The 21459-nt window shown below is 37.2% G+C and overlaps 2 protein-coding genes across 2 annotated transcripts; one reads left to right on the top strand and one right to left on the bottom strand.

Moving 5' to 3' along the window:
* Window positions 1-870: 870 nt before the first annotated feature.
* On the top strand, window positions 871-6402 carry LOC127633318 (serine protease 33-like). The gene is made up of 7 exons (XM_052112351.1): window positions 871-1119; window positions 1257-1283; window positions 1724-1809; window positions 2822-2898; window positions 3298-3569; window positions 4392-4552; window positions 5548-6402. The coding sequence occupies exons 1-7, from the start codon at window positions 1074-1076 to the stop codon at window positions 5803-5805; spliced, it is 927 nt and encodes a 308-aa protein (XP_051968311.1). The 5' UTR covers window positions 871-1073; the 3' UTR covers window positions 5806-6402.
* Window positions 6403-6597: 195 nt separating this feature from the next.
* mapk7 (mitogen-activated protein kinase 7) lies at window positions 6598-18545 on the bottom strand. The gene is made up of 7 exons (XM_052112350.1): window positions 18426-18545; window positions 17566-17879; window positions 15901-16066; window positions 14407-15797; window positions 12039-13309; window positions 8820-8953; window positions 6598-7457 (listed from the first exon to the last, which is right to left on the bottom strand). The coding sequence occupies exons 2-7, from the start codon at window positions 17876-17878 to the stop codon at window positions 7304-7306; spliced, it is 3429 nt and encodes a 1142-aa protein (XP_051968310.1). The 5' UTR covers window position 17879; window positions 18426-18545; the 3' UTR covers window positions 6598-7303.
* Between the last annotated feature and the right edge of the window lie 2914 nt (window positions 18546-21459).

The raw sequence follows: 21459 nt of genomic DNA, 5'->3' as shown, positions 1-21459 counted from the left end.
CACAGACAAAGTTAAATGCATCAGGCAATAGCAAAAACACATCATTCTGCAAAATATAAGTAGACCACTAGAGATTACATAGACAGAGAAGACTTACCCAAAACCTGTTAAAAAAAAAAAAAAGATGAAAAGAACAAAGAAAAGGATTAATGTTACACCTGGCCAATGCAGGCATGACTTGAGGAAGCACGTTTCTCATGAGTGAGTTCAATGAGGAATGGAACCAAGATCTAAACAACACCCTGTTTACCTTATCATTTTTGTTTGTTAGATTAACACGCACAGGCAAAAGCCATCTACTGTAGGTGAACGCTGACATATGATAAAGCCACATTTGCAACTTAAACAACAAAAGGTGGAAATCATGCTTTGTTTATTATAGGAACCTATCTTTGGCATTGCCTGCTTGTGATCCATTCTATACCAGCCAAACATGTTCAATTTGAATGTTTCCATGATTCATGAGAATATAAAGCAATTGCTGACACCCATTTTCAAAAATCACTGCAAACTACTCACCAGTATTAGATGACAAAGGTCACTTGAACAGCTTTAAACTCGAGTAAATTATTACAGAATGTTGGAAACAATAAATGAACATTTATGTAACAGATTAAAGTGGCCTATATATTTTAACCACTAGGTGAAACGGTTCATATTGTTATTTTATTAAGATTAGAGTTATTTGGGCATTGCACATCAAACTTTTATCTGCCTTGCCTTCCCACATTCCAGGACACATTCTCGAAACCAAATTGGAAAACCAAAACTGCACCAGGTGAGGGGCAAGGCGTAGTCTGCGCTCCCAATGGGCGGGGCGGACGCTTCTGATTGGCTATTGGTGGACAGTAGGTGTATCGTTAAAAAAAGATATCGAACAATATTTTCGCTAGTCTAAGGCAAATGTTTATACGTTTTGATGGTCACTAATCTCTAGACTTCGTCTATCTAGGAAGTCAGTTTTTCTATTAACAATCGTTTAACAGATTTGCGTCGTTTCCTTCGGAATTATCAACTTCAATCAAGATTAACTTTCCTGAAGACACCAGAAGAAAAGTAACGTTTTTAAAAGGATGCAGAACACATCAAATTGTTGGACCGTCTTCTTGGTGTTTATTGGTAGGTGCCTACCAAAGAAAACGTTGTGTTTCGATCGTTTAGTTTGTTGAATGGTGTTAGTAGTGCATCAACATGGGGTAATAAACTTTTAATTATTTATTAATGTTTCGCTTCCATTTATGTTGGGCGCCATTCAGGGTTGTTATGGATGGGCGAGGCTCAAGGTAAGAGACTGACTTAATTTACTAATGTTGTTTGTGTCTGTGAGAGGGAACTCTATAAGTGAAAATCTACATTTAATATATGTGAGCTGCTCCATCATTTTGAGTCAGTTTGACACAGAAACACATTTAGAATTTTAAGCAATAAAGTAATCAAGAAAATCTCAACTTCCTAATGATATCATTATTATATTTCAACTATATTGCCATATAATAATAATAATTTACATTTTCTTTGAGACTTTCATTTTAATGTATTGCATAAAGCTAATCAAATGTGATTCTGGGGCAAAGTGACTCATAATGATGGGGGTCCCATATTATATTAACCTATATCAATATGCTTGCAGCATGAAGGTAGCTTTTTGTGTTGTATTGTTTCATTAGAGGAAAGCCAACAAGTAAAATAAGATGCTGACTGAAAACCGTTACCTTAATTTTAGAATGTGGTCGGCCACAAATGCAAAACAGGATTGTTGGAGGTTCTTCTGCGTCAGATGGAGCTTGGCCTTGGCAGGTGGATATTCAGGTAAAAATGGCTTGACAATACTTGAAATATTTTGAAATACAGAGAAAGAGCCAAGAGGCTTTGGTTACTTTGAAGTTCTTCATAGTCAGCAGTTCTCAACTGGTTTCGCTTCAGGGCTCACATTTTACATGGGACATTTATTGGTAACCCAACATAGTACCAAAATGTTTTATTGTACAAAAGTTTCCTTAAAGGGATATATTCCGTGTTTAATAAAAGTTAAACTATATCAACAGCAATTTTGACTCTTCCCTCCATTTCTTAAAAAAAAAAAATTATAATACAATTTTAAATCTGGGTTACAGTGAGGCATGAACAATTGAAGTGAATGGGGCCCAATTAGATCATTTAAAACCCTCACTGTTTCAAAAGTATAGTGACAACTTGTAAACAATATATTTGTTAACATGATTTTAGTTTTAAAAAATCACTTGCTAACCTAACACAAGTTGTAACAGAATTAATGTAAGTGCTTTTATAAAATTATAAGCTATAATATTGGCCCCATTCACTTACATAGTAAGTTCAGTTTTGATATTTAAAGAAAAGGAGGGATGAGTCTAAATAATTGTTTGTGGAAATTAACATTTTGCCACAAATTCTGTCAATTAAGCTTAATTTGTTATGAACCCAGAAATTCCTTTCAAAAAGTCAAACATTGAATGTCCCTAATTTTACCAGGCACTGCGTAGGGCACCCAATATGTAAAAATATTCACACGTAATAGAATAATAGGAAAATTTACAGTTTTTGTGAATGCATAAACGATAATAGAAGTGTGGTTGTACCACCCTAAATGATGGCACAAACATTGGGCCAAATATTGGATTAGGATTAGCCACACAGCTTTTGACATCAACACCAAAAGATATGGAAATCATTTTCTCCTCCCTTATAAAAGTTGATAAGTCTTTTTATTTATTTACATTATAGTGTACATTCTGAGTTGTCTGTCCTGACTTGTTTCTTTTATTAATATTCACCTAATCCATAAATGATGTGTACATTGTAGAATGATCAAGGACATGTTTGTGGAGGAACTGTCATTAAAGAGAACTGGGTTCTGTCAGCTGCTCATTGCTTTCCAAAGTGAGTTTGCATACACCTCTGTTAAACACCAGTAAAATAATAAAGGAATAGTTCACACAAAATGGAATGAAAAAAAAAGAAGAAAAGCCCTGTATGTATTTGCTTTCTCTGTGGAACACAAAAGATTTTAGGCAGAATGTTAGTCTCATTCACCATTCACATTCATTATATGAAAAAAGTTGTAATGTAAGTGAATGGTGACTGAGATTAACATCCTGCCTAACATTTGTGTTCCACAGAAGAAAGTAAATTATACGGGATTGGAACAGTATGAGGGTGAGTGAGATAAAGATGACAGAATTAAATTTTTGGAAAGCTGTTCCTTTAAGTAAACACAATGCTTTTTTCACATTGCGATTTTATTACAGACTTTGAATATTAATTTCTCCTCTTTGCCAGTCCTAATGACATCTCCTCCTACATCATTTACGTGGGCCGGCAGAAGCTGCACGGTTGGAACCCGGACGAGACCAGTCATAATGTCCGTCGTGTGGTGGTTCCGTTGGGGTACACAGACCCACAGCTGGGCCAGGATATCGCCCTTGTGGAGCTGGCGTCACCTGTTGTGTGGACTGAACGCATTCAGCCGGTCTGCTTGCCCACAGCCAGTGCTGAGTTCAACAGTGACATGAGGTGCATGATCACTGGATGGGGTGACATTAGAGATGGAGGTGAGTGACGGGGAGTAAGGGTTGTCTGAATCACATAGTACAATTATCTGACATTCCTCACTTCATGCACAGCTCATAAATATGTAATATGTAATCTGCACTTAAAGGAACAGTTCACCCAAAAATGAAAATGTTGTCTTTTTCTACTCACCCTCATGTTATTCCATACCCACATTACTTTTATTTCGGTGAACATGAAAGGAGATATTTGAAGAGTCCTTACACGGCTTTTTGCAATGTAATGAAAGAGAATGGTGACTGTGTGATGAACAGACTAAAGTTTAAGTTGCAATGCACTCTCAAATCAAATCATTGATCAATTCATAAATCAAATCTGGAGGCTACAGCGCAGGTTGGACGTTAATTACATCAAACGCTTTTGGTCTTTTGTGTCTTGAGACCAAACGCCACAATGTTCAACCTGCGGCGTAATCAACATATTTGATTTGGGCACCTGGAAACAGTAACAGTGATTTCATTTGAGTGTGAATGATGAAAGATAGCGAAGGCAAACTCATAATGGCATACTGAAATTACATTTTGGAAGTTTAATCACTTATAAATCACACATTTTAGCATAAGAGTAGCCCAAGTGCAGTATGCTTTAAGTCATCTGAAGAACCCAATATATGCTAGACATCATTATATTTGTAAATAAATCAGAATGAAGGACAAATGTCTGCATTAGAAAGACAATTCTTCTTTTTCTTTCATAAATAAGTACAGCTCATCAGGGCATATTCTTCTGATTATTTTGTAAATGACAATAGGAAGTAGTTATTGTTATTATCATTCTCTCTAAACCTCCATCTTGTTCTTCAGTTACTCTGCAGGGGTTTGGACCTTTACAGGAAGTGCAGGTGCCTATCATTGACTCGAAGACATGTCAGGATATGTTTCTGATAAACCCCACAGAGAAAATTGATATCCGCATTGACATGATGTGTGCTGGCTTTCAAGAAGGGGGCAAGGACTCGTGCCAGGTGAGGAGAGTGTTGTTTGTTGATGCGTGTGCAGTATGTGGAAAACATACTTGTTAAAATGTTATTGGCTAGCACAAATTAAAGCTTATGTAATTCTTTTAAATATTAAAGATGCACACGCTATGTTTTTTTTTTTAAGTTTTACTCCAATAGAAATCAATTGTAATATTCAATGTATAGAATCATGACTACTCACTTGAGATGATGATGCCAGTCATCAGTAACCTCATAAAAGTGGTTTTATTCTACATGGAGAGGGTCCCCTCATGGGGGCTGCCATTTTAGGATTACATGACCAGTTGAATACTGCTTGCTTAATTTTATTGTATATTCTCATTCATTGATTAAATCAATCATGACTGACTATGAATAGTGCATTTCTAGAATGAGGTTGTTAAAGGGATAGTTCACCCCCAAAATTTAAAATCTATCATTCTTTACTCGCCCTCATGCCATCCTAGATGTGTATGAATTTCTTTCTTCTCAAGAACACAAACACAGATTTTTAGAAGAATATCTCAGCACTGTAGGTCCGTTCAATGCAGGTGAATGGTGACCAGAAATCTAAACCTCCAAAATGCACATAAAGGCAGCATTAAAGTAATCCATACTACTCCAGTGGTTAAATATCTCCTGAAGAGATATGGGAGGTATGGGTGAAAGACAGATCAATATTTAAGTCCCCTTTTACTGTAAATGTACCTCCCTGCCCAGTAGGTGGCGATAAGCATGAAGAATGTAAATCGTGAAAGTGGACAGTTATAGTAAATGATGAGACATTTAATTTTTGGGTGAACTATCCCTTTAACTAAAAACGATTGTGTTTGAAAGATGCTGAATCTAATAGGTGTCAGTTTCCAAGATTACATAAACATAAAAATACTAGAGTGCACCTTTTAAAATTCTCTCTCATATCCCAGCCGAATTTCGGCTTTTCTCTTGCCACAAAATTACTGACATTTGTTTTTTCATACGTCTCCATTTTGTCTATTTAGGGTGATTCTGGTGGCCCTCTGGTGTGTCAGGTCAGTGATGGTAGCTGGGTGCAGGCTGGAATTGTTAGCTTTGGTCTTGGATGTGCAAAACCAAACCGACCAGGAGTCTATGCCAAAGTGTCTAGATTTACTAACTACATCCAGTCCCATGTAGGAGGAGTCCAGCTGAAGAGTGAATCAAGTCGCATTTGGGCTGACACGGTCATGGTGCTTTTCAGGACTGTAATTCTAGATATATTGGTACGAATGCTGAGATAAACACATTGACCCATGTATATGCTAAAAGCCCACCCAAAAAATATGAAAATGCCATCCTATATAAAAAGGCATTTAATGTCATAACATGTAGAATTCTCATCCTTTAAAGGAGCATTTTAATCATTTTCTTTTGTGTTTTACAAAACGTCATAATATGTACTTTCCTATATGGTACACACCCAAGTATTCCACAATGACATGCCGAATGATTGAACTGTTTTGTATGTATTTTACCTGCTCACTTGATTCCTTTAGTAATGCATTAACTCACTGAAATCAGTAATGATTAACAGTGTGATAAGAGCGGTTACAGGAATAAATGAGTGATTGTATTGTGCAAATGCGCACTTAAATTTTCACTGAAGTGTCTGAGGTTAACTAGTCAAATCAACAGAATTCTGGTCTAGATCTTAGCCAAGATAATGCTAATATAGTCTGGATACGTTACCTCATTGGCAGTTGCATGAAGCATACTAAATTATGAATGTTCCGTAACTTTAGATCATGTAAAAACAAATTTTCAATTTGATTGCTAGTGCAATTTGACATATGTACTGCTGTAATGCACTTATATAAAGAAAGAATTGTATTTTTGTATCTATTGATTAATGTTTTTCTTAATTTTGTAAATAAATGCATTTTTGTAATTCATTTTTTTGCATGCATATTTATGGTATGCAAACACTGCATATAAAAATATGCAAGTAACTGTTGTGTGGTCTCTGTATCATTAAACAGAACACACACACACACACACACACAAAAAAAGACAATTACCAAAGAGAATAGGAATCCCTGTGACAGATTTATTCAAGACATTACTCTTTTTGTTGCTGGTGTAAAAACGGAGCAAATTTGCATGTTTTCTAGAAAGCATTCATGCAAAATCAAACGAATCACTTCTCTACTCTGCACTAATATCTACAGTCAGGCATCTTCAGTAATGATGCCACTGTGCTTTGCTGCCCTTGTTGTGTTTTATCCATCACAATACTGCCACCCTTGTGGTGACTTGCTGTAGTGTGTACTGCAAGTAACTTGGGATAAAAATATGACCTTTACTATTTCATTGCTATTGGCTTGAACGTTGCCATAAAATCACATTCAGACATAACAGAGTTAATGAATATCAAAGTGCAGGATGCACTAGCACAACTGATACAACAGAACTGAACTCCTCCCTGGCTTATCCTTGTTGCTTTGTAATGGCACTGAAATTCTTAGAATGGAAACCCCCCCCCCCAAAAACTGAACTGTGCATCACACTTTAAGGTTGGCACAAAGAAATAGTGTATGTGAACCCACTAAAGATAAAGGCACGTTTCTGGGTAAGATTTTAGGTCAAGTCCTTAATTATTTGGAGCCTACTGCAATGAGCTTCACTCTACCAACTCTTCTAGGCATAGTACACTGGTAAACGATACAACTATCAAGATCCTTTGTTCACTTCCCTTAAGAGGTTCTACAAGGTGTTGGACAAGAAATGTGGATGGAATGATCAGTTGTCAGGGAGCGTTGAGTTGTCAGAAAGGATCATGGGAGATCCAAGCTGGAGCTCCTGTTGAAGGGACTCCATGTCAACAGGGGTCATGCGGTGTACCTCGAGCCAATCAGAAAGCAGGGATGCAGAGAGGGGGACCAAGTCAATCTGACTAAACAGAGAAATGAGTATATTTCAATTAAAATGTGCATGACAGTCAAACATTTCAAGTACATTTCTTAGATTTTGTCTAGATTTAAAGTATCTAGACATCCTTTAAACCACATCAGTTTACCTAAGAAAAGTTATTTTAGTCTTTAAGACATGAAGATGTGTTTTCAGAGAACAGGCCTATACCTTGAAAATAATTGCAGTATACGCACCCATTGGTAAATCATCGTTTTAAAAGGTGTTTTTCTTTAATAGATAAGTTAGATATTTTTACTGGAATTTTATTTGATTTCATTTTATTACAGTATTCATTTCTTTTTTAATAATTTGTACTTTGTAAAATTAATTTTATTACTTTTTATTCTTATTTCTTGCTCTCATTTGGTTTTAAATTTGATTTTCTCTCGTATTTTTATAATTTTTATGTAAAGCACTTTTTATAAATAAACTTGCCTAGGCTTGGAAACAAAGAGCTAGGCAAGAGAAATGAAGTAAAATACTTTTGTCTGACATCTTCAGATATTTAAAGCACTTTTTAAAAATAAAACTTGCAAGCTTATCTTTTGTTTTATATTCAAAAAAACAGCTGAACTGCAAAGATTTGTGTCTAATATTTTAGACAAACAGAGTTACAATTGCACTTCAGGTCAGGATTAAGTGAGGCAGTCAGCACATATTATGTGTATGTTTTGTGATGCTGCACTTGTGTTTCTGATAAGACCTATGCAGACAGCAGACTACCACCCTTGGTCCATTCGACAACTGTGTCGGGTAGTGTCTGACATTTTACCAGGCCATTCCACGTCAGTGTGTGTCAAGTACACATCATAGATTTATCTTGATTTTAATGCTGTCTTTGATCTCAGAATGTGATTTCTGTAATTAAACAATTCCAAGCTGATGGCCTTTGGGAAATGAAAATCCCACAAACCAAAATAATCCCTACTCTCATTTAAAACCATGCTCCCGCTGTATAATATTATGGGAAAAGTCTTCTAAAAGCAGAACATCTTTAACCAATCTTTCCTTTTTACAGTCTACAGAGTATTTTAATGCCTTTTTAATTAGTTAAATCAAATTAAAATATCACCTGGATAACCATTACTTCTCATCTGAGGGCTTAACTCAATACGTTTTTAATCTAAATGTGTTGTAAAAGCAGAGTTTGGAATCAGTCTGTTCAGTTTGTTCACCAACTTGCATACAATAGTAAAAGATCCAAGGCTAAGAGTGTGCAGATGGTTCACACATATATTAATGGCAAGTTTATTTTTTATAAATACTGATGTGCGTGAGAAATTGCCAATGCCCATTTTGTGCATTAGTAACATTAATACATCAGGCCCCAGGACTTTTGACAAACCTTTCCCGGAGGTCAGAGTGCTGAAGCTCGGAAAGAGACTGCGTGAATAGGTCATCAAGGTCAAAGCCAACACCGTATCCAGCTCCACTGCCTTTGGGGGTCACTGAGAAAACTGGGGGCAAAATGTCCTCAACCTGGCAGGGAAAATGACAACGTGGGTATGACAGATAAAATTAGAGACCAAGGAAAGAGACACTAAAACAATCTTTTGACCAACACTGAAAATAGAATGCAGTTCATCTCAAATGAAGTATAGTGACTTATGGTGGTGTGTAATTTCTGCGGCACATGAACAAAACATGTTATGTACAAACGGAAGCATACAGTGGACTCTGTATGTTTGGAAAATATCATTTTTTTGGTGATGCTTTTCAAAAAGTCTTTGTACTCAGATGTAATTTATTCCTGATATGCATCCTGTTTAGGAGATGTGTGCTTTCTTTTTGCCCTAACCCCATTACCACCTGGTATTATGATGGCCGATATGCAAGAAATATGTTCAAGATATATTTATTAAAAAAAGAAAATATATCTGATTACATCATTAGCCCCCCTGGCCCCACTGCTGAGGGTGTGTGTAATATTTTTGCATTCAAAATTTAATGAACTTATTGAAACAAGAAAAACGTATTCCAAAAGGTATTTCTAAATTTAAAAATTGCACTTAAAAATGAAACGAAAAAGCAATCAAAATAACAAAGTGGTCAAAAATGTTGCATTTAACCACAACATACTTAAATTTAACTTTCGTGTTATATACGCATCGTAGCTCTGAACACAAATAAAAACAGGCGTCACACTCCGGAGCGCTTTCTTATCCTCAAAACTTGCCACAAACTGCCTCGTTCGCACCCTGTAAACACTCTATTCTCTCCCATTTGCTGTCACGCAAGTAGGCCAATCAGTCTCCTATAACAGGTGGAAAATTACTAATACAAATTAAGATCTAAACAAAATTATAAATGTAAACATAATGATATATTGAACATAATGAACACTGAAATGTAAATACATTTTAGGTTTAATGTGTCCTTTTATTATTTTATTATTTGTGAACCTGCAGAGTTGCGTTCACAATGGACGTTAGGCTCGAACTGTTCTGTGGAAATAAAGCTAACTTAACTCTGAGCACCTCCTGAGAATATCTTTGGCCATTTGCAGCATTCTCATAAACCACTATATTCTTGCAAACTGTTTTCAGATGACTGAAATAGAGAAGAAAGAGTAAGAACTCTTAACATGCGTGTGTTCCGCGAGACAAGCACACGCTTCACGCCTCTGAACAAACAGAGGATCAGACACGCGTATCGTCTGTTCTTCAAAATATAATAAAGCGTGTTTCTTCAAGCACGTGCCTTTGTCTCTAATAGCATTTTTTGTCATGCGTCACACTGAGGCATCTTACAGGTCACCCGCCTGAGTGGTGGGTAGATGAGCAAAATTCCCTGCCACTGCACATGGAATAGACAACCCACATTTGGCAGGTTGCGACTCTCGGGTGCCAATTTCAAACCTGGGCAACTATTTAATATATCTGGCGACTTCCCAGTTCCATGTTTTTTTTTTCCATTTCCCGATTTTGTCGAACATCATCTGTCAATGAGTGTCGATATCGGCATCTGGATATTTGTCAGATGTTGATATCTGATTACATCATCCTATCGCCCAGCCCTATAGTGGAAACGAGGTGCAAAATGATTTGTGAACGGATCACTGAAACCACATACAGAGGTAGTCAAAAATGGATGTGACCACACCACCCCTTGCCTGTAAATAAACGCTACTTCAAAACCAGGGTTTTATCTTTGGCGGTTATGTGTAGCTTTATAAGAAGGTAACAGATTAGAAAATCTAAGAAAGTTATTTATTTATATATATGTATGAAGTTCTTGTGCGTTTGTATTATATATATATATATATATATATATATATATTGCACACACACACACAAACACAAGCACAAAACTTCATGGATCTTCTTCAGTGCACCGATCAGGAAATCTCAGGCCGATACGATCTCGGATCTTTTAACACTAAGAATGGCCGATACAGATTTTTTTAAAAAGTGCCCTTTGCCACACTTTTGCATGTTATATTGTCCAGTTATATGCTTATGCCCCACAAAGTTAAATTACGGTAACAAATCTTCCATTTGTTAACATTATTTAACAACATTATTTTATGAACTTAATTACAACATGTACTATAAAAAAAATTAAATCAAAAGTTGTATAAGTTAACATTCGTTAATGCACTATGAACTAACATGAACAATTGTAATTTTTTTTAAAGAAACATTACAATTAATAAAGGCTGTAAAAAATATATAGTTAATTTGTTCATGATACCTAATTTATTAATGTACGGAACCTTTTTATAAAGTTACCAAAATTACATAAAAATTTAATTGTGAATTGCTAATATTTATTTGTTTTGAGATGGTTATTAATAGTTCTGTTGTCAATATCAAAAGGTCAATGGGACATACTGGTAAGCAGTAAAAACCCAAATAATTTGGTAAACCATGATTTACCAAAAATAAGAAAAATGTATCCATTACAAGCTCTAAAACTGCTCCAGTGAGTAATCATTAATATCTATGATACGTCTTTGGTGTTTTTCTGTAACACAAATCACTAATTATTAAGCAAATGCATGAAGATGCGGTGCCATTAAAATGGTTAAAATGTAATAGATGAGAGTAGTGGTAATGTGACCAACATTAATCTGATTTAAATTGGGATCCTCACTGAATAGCGCTGAGATGAGCGACTGATGCGATACTGAGAGTTTAATTGACACCGTAAGTGAGAATATTAAAGGGAGTGAAGCTGAAAATGCTCATGATCACTCAAACAGTCTCACTTCCTCTCAGCCACAATGTCATGCATCAAGGGCTGAGAAAGCACTCATTCATTAGAGTAGCCCACTTAACCACTTGTGATCAGATCACAGAGAACACATTTTAATACCAGGTGGAGACAGGGTCATATACTTACAAGAGGGCTCAGAACCATATCTAGAACCAGAACTTATAGAATTGGGGATAAACGCTTTTGACTTGGGTCAATAAGAAACCACCAAGCAAGCCACTCAGAATACCTTGGCAAAAACTAGGAACGTGGTAAGGCCAACATCATGGCAGCAAGTTTTGTTTTCACATTTTCTATTTTGTGCTCTCAGAAATTAAACCTTTCACCTTCATGCAAGTTCTCTCACCTGTGACTTTGAGAGTTGCTGTGTCACTGAATGGATATCAGGGATGCTGTTTGCTGGCTGTCCAGTGTCCGTGAGGCTAAGGCAGGTTTGAGCTGCAGCTGCTGAAAGCTGTTTTAAAGGGCCCTGTGATTGAGAGCAATTTTGATGCTCCCCTAAACCACAAAGTTTGTCAAGGGTTTGAGCACCATTGACAGTCTCTGGATTAGGGAGAGATTTGCTGGTGTCTGAGACCCCAATGCTGGCAGCGCTGCTTGGGTTCAGGAATGATGGTTTGGTTATAAACGTTTCCATTGGCAGCAGGTGGATGTGAGGATTGGACTGTGATGGTGTGTGTTTGAGGGGTTGAGATTGTATTTGCGAATGGCTCTGGCTTTGAGGATGTGTACAAGTCTGCTGAGGAAAGCCTATGTGAGCTTGAGGATTCAGTTCTGGGGGAGGTTGGTGAGTTTTCTGGGGTTGATATGATATTGGTTGCTGGCACTGAGATGTTCCCACACCTGCCTGGGTTCCTGTCCAATTGTCGGTGAACATTGTTCCAACACTTAGAAATTGTGAGTGGGATTTTAGCATGTTGTTTTTGGCATAGGCACTAGGAGCAGTTACCACACCTATGCCCCCTCCTCCAACAACACCTAACCCACTACCAACCAGACCAACACCTCTGCCACCCACTACACCTGCTACACCAACAATTCCTACATCTCCATTCTGAGCTGGGCCTAGAGAGACTGCCGGTGCCTCATGAGTAATGGGTGGATGGAAGATTCCTTCCCCAACACTCTGTCCCATCTGAGGCAGTATTTGGGGGGGTTTGAAAACTTGCACTTCATTTGGTTGTTTCGGCGGCATTGATTCTCCTCCATCAGAGTTTGTTTTAATGAGGTTTTTTCCTGTTGCTGGCTGGATTTGGCAGGGTGTGGTCTTACTCTCATCGGTTTTGGCATTAATTGTTTCTGTGGCCTGCAATTTGTCCACCTGGTTGTCCATCATTCGTCCCCAGCGCTCCAACAGCTTCTTGTCATTGTCGCTGAGTAAAACCCCACCCAAAGATTCTCCTGGTCTTCCCTCCTTCTTCTCCTTCTCTTTTATCTTCCTCTTTCGCTCTATGGCACGTTCTTGTCTCTTTCTACGTTTCTCTTCTCTCTCTCGTTGTCTTTCCTGGGCAGTCACTGGCTTTCTCTGCTCTGGGCCACAGTTAGAGGAAAGCGATGAGGATAAACCTCTAACAGCTCCTCTAATTAGGTCTATACCAAGAGCTGCAGAGCCTCCATCTGGGGATGATAAAATCAGTATATACTTAAGACAGTACTTGCTGGGTTTGTTCCAAACCCCAGTGATCTGCTTTTTAATGTTCGAAAAAGTAGGTATCTTCCTAGTAAGATACCTAATTTTGACCAAATTCTAAGGTAGCATTCCTGGAGTGGCTATCCCAGAGTGCCCTGTAATGAGCTTGGTGGAAAAATATATCCAAGATTGAGGACGAAGCAAGAGAAATTTTGATTTTAAATGCACTTATTTTCCATTCAAGTCTGAAAAGCATCGAAAAAAAGTTTAAAATGATAGAAAACACTATTTTGTCCAAAATGAAATGTTATGCTATGCATATTTATGCTCATTAGATTATCACGTCATTCCTCTCATGTCACCTGCATTGAAATCAGTTGCTGTGCGTGAGGTGCGCTTTTTGAATGAAGCGCGGAGTTGTTGTCTATGAAGAGTTGCCTTCTGCAACAGAAGGCAGCTGCCTATGTACAGTATGTAGGCTAAAGACAGAAAGGCAGCAACAAGGTTTTGGAACAGACCCATCGATTCACATTGTGGTGTACGAGGCCATGGAATACTTAACTTTCAGTGGTTAAGTATTCCATGGCCTCGTACACACCACAATGCTTTGGGAGTTTAAATGATCATATACCCCAAATGATCATTCTATATGTGAATATAATATAGTCACTTCCAAAATTGTGATGCTTGAGAACTACAGCAGCATTTTGCCATTGCAAGGCTCCAAACAAGAAGCATGTACGCCAACAGTTTAACCCATTTTTTGTTCATTATTTTTGAACATAATAATCTATGTCAACATTTTCTAATGAGTCCTGGCACATACAGTGTTTCTTTCTGTGAGATTTATCACTCCGGTAAATAACCAAACTTTGTGTGTACAGAATGGGATTAAGCACTCAGAAGAGGAGTGACATCTGTATTTAGTTCCAATGTGGAAAAGTGGGTCTTGTGTTGAATCTCTGTGGCCTTAAGAGAAATCTTATAACACAAATGTAACATGTAAATATACAGTACAGATGCCTCAACTTAACAGCCAAAGGGTTTTTCATACAAAAATGCATGATCAAAATAGAAAACGTACCTCTTGCCTTTTGCCTTAGAGCTGATTTGAGCAAGGCAGCCTTGAGAGCGGCCTTTGTGTCTTCTGAAATTGCTCCCTCCTTTTTTGTAGCTTCATTGGTTGTTGCTTTTCCTCCTTTTCCAAGAGAGCGAGAGAGGGTTTGAGATAGTGACTGAGCCTGGGACTGTGTGAGAGAGAGTGAAGGGCCAGACTGAGGGAGACTAGCATGATTTGAGACAAGCTCCTTCTTTGTGTAATCTGTCATTGGTTCAGTAAAAGGTGTGCACTGACTAGAGGTAGGAGTAGTCAGATCAATAGTTTCCGGTTTGCCGTCAGAGTTTGCACTGAGCATGTCCACATCCTGACAGCTTACTGACTGGGACAAGGATGGCAACATCTGGGTGATATGGTGTGGTGCATGGGGATTATCTTGGTTACAAAACAAAGGAATAGCATTAGTTTTTTTAGTGTCTGCTGGTTTGAATTTAAGATTTGGCTGTTGAAGTGGTTGTGCCATTTCTGTCAGGTGCGGAGTCTGTGGAGCGCCACAAATGGTGTTATTGGAGATACCACTCACTGTTGGAACTGGATCATGCAGTGGTGTGAACAGGATCTTCTTTCTGATTCCCTGCTTATTCTTATGGAAGTCCTGGATTTCTGTCAGTATAGCCTCCTTGATCTGTTCTTTGCCCATAGTCTGCTGATCAAACTCAAAATCAAAGGCAGGCACGCACACCGGTTCGTCGTCCGGGTCATGGTACTTGGCCAGATAGGGGTGTTCTAGGGCCTGACATGCACTGGTTCTCTCACGAGGGTCAAAGCGAAGCATGGCACCCAACAAGTCCAGTGCAGCAGGCTCAGCCTGCGGATACAGTGCACCAAATGGTTCTGGCGCTTTTGAGGGGAGGCTCCGCACATATGAGCGCACCCGCTCGGATCCTATAGACCCTATGATACTCTCAGGTAGAGAGCCCAAAACAGAAAGAATCAACTGCAGTTGATGCACATAGTTGTTCCCGGGAAACATATGCCTTCTGCCAAGCATCTCACCAAATATACAGCCAACAGACCAGAGGTCGATGGCCAAGCTGTAGTAGTGAAGGGACAACATGAGCTCAGGAGCACGATACCAGCGGGTGGCCACATACTCCGTCATGAAGGAACGCGACTCTTCGGTGTGGACTGCACTTAATCCACGTGCCATACCAAAGTCACCGATCTTAAGCTCACAGTTTTCATTGACTAGAAGGTTAGATGGCTTGAGATCACGGTGAATGACATTGGCTGAATGAATGTACTTTAGGCCTCTTAAAAGCTGATATAGGAAGTAGCGTGTGTGTTCTGGGGTCAAAGGTTGCCGGGAATGGATAATTTGATGCAGGTCACTCTCCATGAGGTCAAGAACCACATAACTGAAGAGACAGGAATAAGACACAAAGTAAGAGGCACTTCCATTGCTTTACATACTCTAGTCAAAAGAGAAAGTGTGCGCTACTCTGTACTATTCAAGCTTACACTGATTTGAAAGCCGAGTGAGGGACCAAAGGCTGCAGAATATCTTTAATGGCAATGATGTTGTCATGTTTGAAGTGCTTCAGAATCTTCAGCTCTCGGAGTGTGCGTTTGGCATTCGTCAAGACCTCAAAAGCATTAGGGATCTTCTTTATTGCCACCTGCTGGCCTGAATGCATAAATAACTTCAGATTTAAAACAAGAACATTTGTCTATCCTCAAAGACGGCTCATTTCAGAATCAGCAGATATACTCAAAGTAAAAAAAATATATACACAGTATAAAAACAGTATGGTGTCTAACTGAGACAATGCCAAATCTAGCATATAAATGTTTAAATCTATACAATTCATTAGAACAGTGGCGGATTTTGGCATTAGTGTTGGAAAGTAACAAACTTGATTTAGGATTTGCTTCTGTTATATGAATTTGTGAAAATCCTAACTTAACTGATCAGATCATAACTTAAGAATTCTTTAATATAAGCCCCCATCCCTCCTGGATAAAAATACTCTTATTTCTCTCTCCCGCTTCCTGTATTATATGGTTGCACTCTCAGTTCTCGCAGATTCATCTAGTAATCTTAAAAATAATTTTAGAGCTTCTTGCGTGCATTGAAGTGGTTTCCACGTGTATGCCCATGTTACGTAGGCTTAGGATGTCACGCATATTGAATATAGAAGCTTGTAAAATAACAACAAAAAAAAAAACCCTAGGTTACAACCCTAGGATACACTGATTCACTTGAGCCCATGCATAAAAGTTACTTTGTATTCTTTGTTAAAGCTAAATATTAAGGTAATTACAGCCGTTTATTACTATGCTTTTGACTCCGTTAATATAAAAGTGTTTTTATAAGTTGTATTTAGTATAAATTTATAAAAATAAAAAAAAAGTGTAATATATTTTATTTAGTATGAATTGATTTATTAAATGTAATGTTGTCCCCATATTTAATGTAACCCCAGTTGAAATGTCATGAAATCCCAGATACATTCTTTAAAGTATTTAGTAGATTAATTGTAGAATTAAATAATTGATAAATCATTCCCAATTTACTAATAAATTTTTTTTCTTCCTTTCATTTGTTCAATGTAGTTAGCTAATTTTTGGTTAGTTCCTACATCAGTTTTTGGACGGGGTGGCGTATTAGCAACTTCCACGGCAATCTTGATATTGGCACTCACGTTTGCCAGAGCGATCTCATCATTGGTGGTGTGTGTGTGTGTGTGTGTGTGTGTGTGTGTGTGTGTGTGTGTGTGTGTGTGTGTGTGTGTGTGTGTGGCCTCCACCTTGTAAATGCGATGCCAATGTTAACTCTTGTTTTACTCTATTCTGTCTTTTAGCAAATCTTCGAATTTTGGCTTTAACATCCGTAGATTAAACAAAATGTATATTCCTCTGTACAAGTCTGCCATAGTTGTTCATATTTTCCCAGCTGAATAACAAGTCCAAATAGCCATGCTCCAAACTCACGCTATAGGCTAAGCTAGAAAGAAATATATATACAGTATATAGTGAGTAAACAGGTGGTACTACAAGCTTGCATTTCTCAGGAATCTTCCTTATTACGGTCTGGGGCATTGCGATTAATTGCGTACATTTTTTTAACATGTTACTTTTTGTAAAATGAAGCGCACTGAATTAGAGAGAGAGAGACCATCTTACCATTGTCTCTTCTCCGGGCTGATGAGACCACACCATAAGCACCTGTGCCAATGGTCTCTATAATGTCATATTCTTCACCAACTTCAAACTTCACATCCAAAGAGTGGGCTTTGAGCAGGGCCAGGTTTTTGGCAGCGATAGTATTTGCATCTGTAACAATGGATGTGTCATCATTAGGTTGAGAGGGACCTTCAGTAACTCCTCTGTGATGGTTAATGTCAGAGTTGCCATCTCTCCTGCTATTGGTCTCTAAGACTTTTTGAACCAGCACTGTTTGGGCGTCAGTTGTCTCTTCCCTCTCATTGGACGACATTCTGAAACAAAACGTCAAGGTTTTTATCATTTACTCTCCATGTACACCTTTTATTTATTTACTTTTTAATGTAAATTCTCTAGGACTTAGACGCAGGCATAGAGCCAGTCAGTTAATCCACAGTCTAACTAATCTTTTAATTAAATAAGCAACAGAACAGCCAATAATATACCGTTATTAAACAATTCAAAGAGAACAACGCTTACAATTCAGATCTTATAAATTTACCTCCTATTAAAACGTGGAAATTATCAACAATTTAAGAACCTTACCTGTATTTTGATTGTAAAAGGTTTTATGGGACAAAATTATATTTTCCCACAACTCGAGCATTTAATAGCGGTTATACTGCTGATCTCTTACTGTAATAGAACAACATACCTCAGGACGAGGGCGTAGCTGTCGTGTGTAAACAATTACTCTTGATTTTAACCGCAGGGACGTGAGAGCTCTGGCCCAAAACACCTTTAACTAGTAAATTCACTTTTTCATATCAAAACAAAAACCAATGAATGAAAACGTGGGTTATAAAAAGAGTAATCATTACCTGGTAATCTATGGATGCAGTGGAATTTCTGAACGGTTCTTTCAAATCATGTCTCTTCTTCCCTAACGCGGACCTCCGTTTTACTTCCTTGTATTCTTCCTGGTTATGCTTCAATGACAGCAAATCTACCAATCAACTGCATGCTCGCAAATGTATCAACCAATAGGATGCTTCAGAAGGCGGGCTCATTTGAAGTGTCGTGCAGGGTCATTCTTTGGGCGGCGTCGACACTGTAAAGAACGTAAATAATTATCAGTGACCCATACTTACTAAAGATTAAAGGTTTATATTGATATGTAAACTAAAAGAAACTGAATTCGTTGACAAACTTGGAGCATTTAACAAACTTGTGGATCACCCGAAATCAACATAATATGTCCTTTTATCGTTTATATAAATATAATATAAATTATTAGTGTTGGGGAAGATACTTTGAAACTGTAGTTTGACCAGCTGCAAGCTACTATCAAGAAGTAGCAAGCTACATTGAAGCTATTTACTTTTTCTTTTGTTTTATGTTACTATCAAACCAATAATAGTAACAAAGATTACACTAATAACATTTATTAAATACATTTAATACAGTCAATGAATAGTAACATTAATAAAGTTAATAATGCCCATAAAATACAACAACATAAAATAAAAACGGAAAAGATCAGACGCCATTAAAAATATAGCTTATATATACTAAAGGCCTACTTTACACTTTTTAGTCCTGCTGTGGACAGGAGTAGCCCACTTCCCTAAAGATATATTTTTTTTTTATGACAAACTCTCCTTGGGCTGACGTTTTGTGCTTGTCACATAATGTTTAGCATGGATAATACGATGAACAGAGACTCTGGGCTTGTTTCTCCCACCACCTTCTTGTACATTGTATTGTCAGGCTTTTTTGCCATTGACACGCAAGTGCCAGCTTTACAGGTCACATACAGAGGTTGTGCAGCAAAAATCTCCTGGACATTTAGAATCCCGGCCGGATGGTTTTTTTTTTTGGTCCAGAAAAGAGGTCTTGTCTAGGAAAAAGTCAACGTATGGTCACTCTGTAATAGATTGTCGCATAATAATACATGCCATAATAAATTACTTCTTTTACCAGTAATTTTGTTTATTTAACATTAAAATAATATTTAAATAAATGCTAAGAAATGTAGAAAATGTGTTGTGCATGATAGGAATTATTTCTCTCACTGCTCCCAATAACGCACAGATAATGTGAAAAGAAATAAACATATTCAGAACAGAAAATAAATCCCTCAAAATGCAATAAGTTATTTAATTATTGAATAAAAAAAAAAAAAAAAAGCAAAGGTAAATTGGCTGTTGTGCTGTCTATTAACAAAAAAGTATTTGTTTCATTAAATATAATTATGTTCTTTTTCCAATTTCACATTTACCCTCCTCTGTACCACTGCCCAAATTTATTCCACTCTTATGGGGGGTCCTCACCCCTTGAGGTTTTGAGTTGGGTTGGTTGTCCCAGAAATGGAAGTATAAAGTGTCATCAATATATAAATACAGATTGAAAATGGGTAAAGTGACAAATGACATTTCAACTTGATCCCCCGCTGTATCCATATGAATTTCCTTACTTGATTTCCTACTAAACTAATCTTTGGGGATAATTAAATAATAATTAAAGGAATAATTCACCCAAAAATGAAAATTCTCTAATAATTTATTCACTCCGGATGTGTATGACTTTCTTTCTTGTGCAGAACAAATTTATAAAATAATATTTCAGCTCTGTAGGTCTTCACAATGCAAGTGAACTGTAGCTAGAAATTTGAAACTCCAAAAAGCACATAAATTTAGCATAAAAGTAACGCATAAGACCCCAGTGGATAAATCCACATCTTCAGAAGTGATAAGGTGTGGGTGAGAAACAGACTAATATTTAAGTTATTTTTTACTGTAAATCTTGACATCAGCGGTCTCCTTGGCAATCATGATTTCAAGCTCACACTCTGCCAACTCTACTAGGAAGTGTAATCAAGCTTGAAATCATGATCATTCCTGTAGACTGCAGTTGCAAGATGTACAGTGAAAAAGGATATACATTTTGGTCTGTTCTACTTTGTTTATTTTGTTCTATATGTTCTGCCTTTATGTGTTTTTTGGAGCTTCAAAGATTTGGACCATGTTGACTTATGTTATATAGACACACAGAGCTGAGATATCCTTCTAATATCTTTGTTTGTGCTCACCTGAAGAATGATAGTCATACACATTTGGATGGCACAAGGGTGAGTAAATGATGAGAGAATATACATTTTTTGGGTGAACTATCTCTTTAACTTTTTGAGGTTTTTAATTGATGATTTTACTTTGGGATGTGTGGCAGACCTCATTTTATGTGGGAAAAGCAATGGTAAAGAAAATGACAACATTTTTTGATGTGTAATGCTTGTAAATGTTACATTATGATTTATGATGTAAAAGTGTATAAGAAAATATAAAAATTCATTCAAAATACTTTGTAAATATTTTCTAGAGAATAATTATTCCTCTGTCCCACTTCACTGCTTAAAAAAATCTGGGATTTGGTAAAAAGAGGGTCTTCAAAGTTTCCACTTCCCAGTAGCAAGCATTTCTTCATATTTGCTTTTGACTGAAGTTGAAGACATCCTAAGATTTCTTCAAACGTATAATGTTAGGTTGTGTGTGTTTGTATAATAATTAAAAGTGTCAAGAAATGGAACATGTGTCCCACTTTGACCATATTCACCCCAGTATGTCAAAAACTGAAATTAATTAGTCATTTTTTTATTTTTATTTTAGTTAATGAAAATGTTTTTATTTAGTATTTGTTTCAGTTTTCATGAACTATAACAACACTGGCATGGATGCACGCTCTCTCTCCTCATGCTCTATGTGTTTGCTTGTGTGCGCGTGCGAGAGAGCACAATCATCGATGGCTGTAAGAAATGCAAGATTATGATTATATTACAATGGTTTTTTGGAACGCACATTGCCATGGATTTTGCATAACTGCAATAGACATGATACTTGATACATTTAGGTTGACATA

The sequence above is a fragment of the Xyrauchen texanus genome, chromosome 40 (assembly GCF_025860055.1).
Source record: "Xyrauchen texanus isolate HMW12.3.18 chromosome 40, RBS_HiC_50CHRs, whole genome shotgun sequence".
NCBI classification, from domain to species: domain Eukaryota; kingdom Metazoa; phylum Chordata; class Actinopteri; order Cypriniformes; family Catostomidae; genus Xyrauchen; species Xyrauchen texanus.
This window is presented reverse-complemented; position numbering and strand designations above follow the sequence as displayed.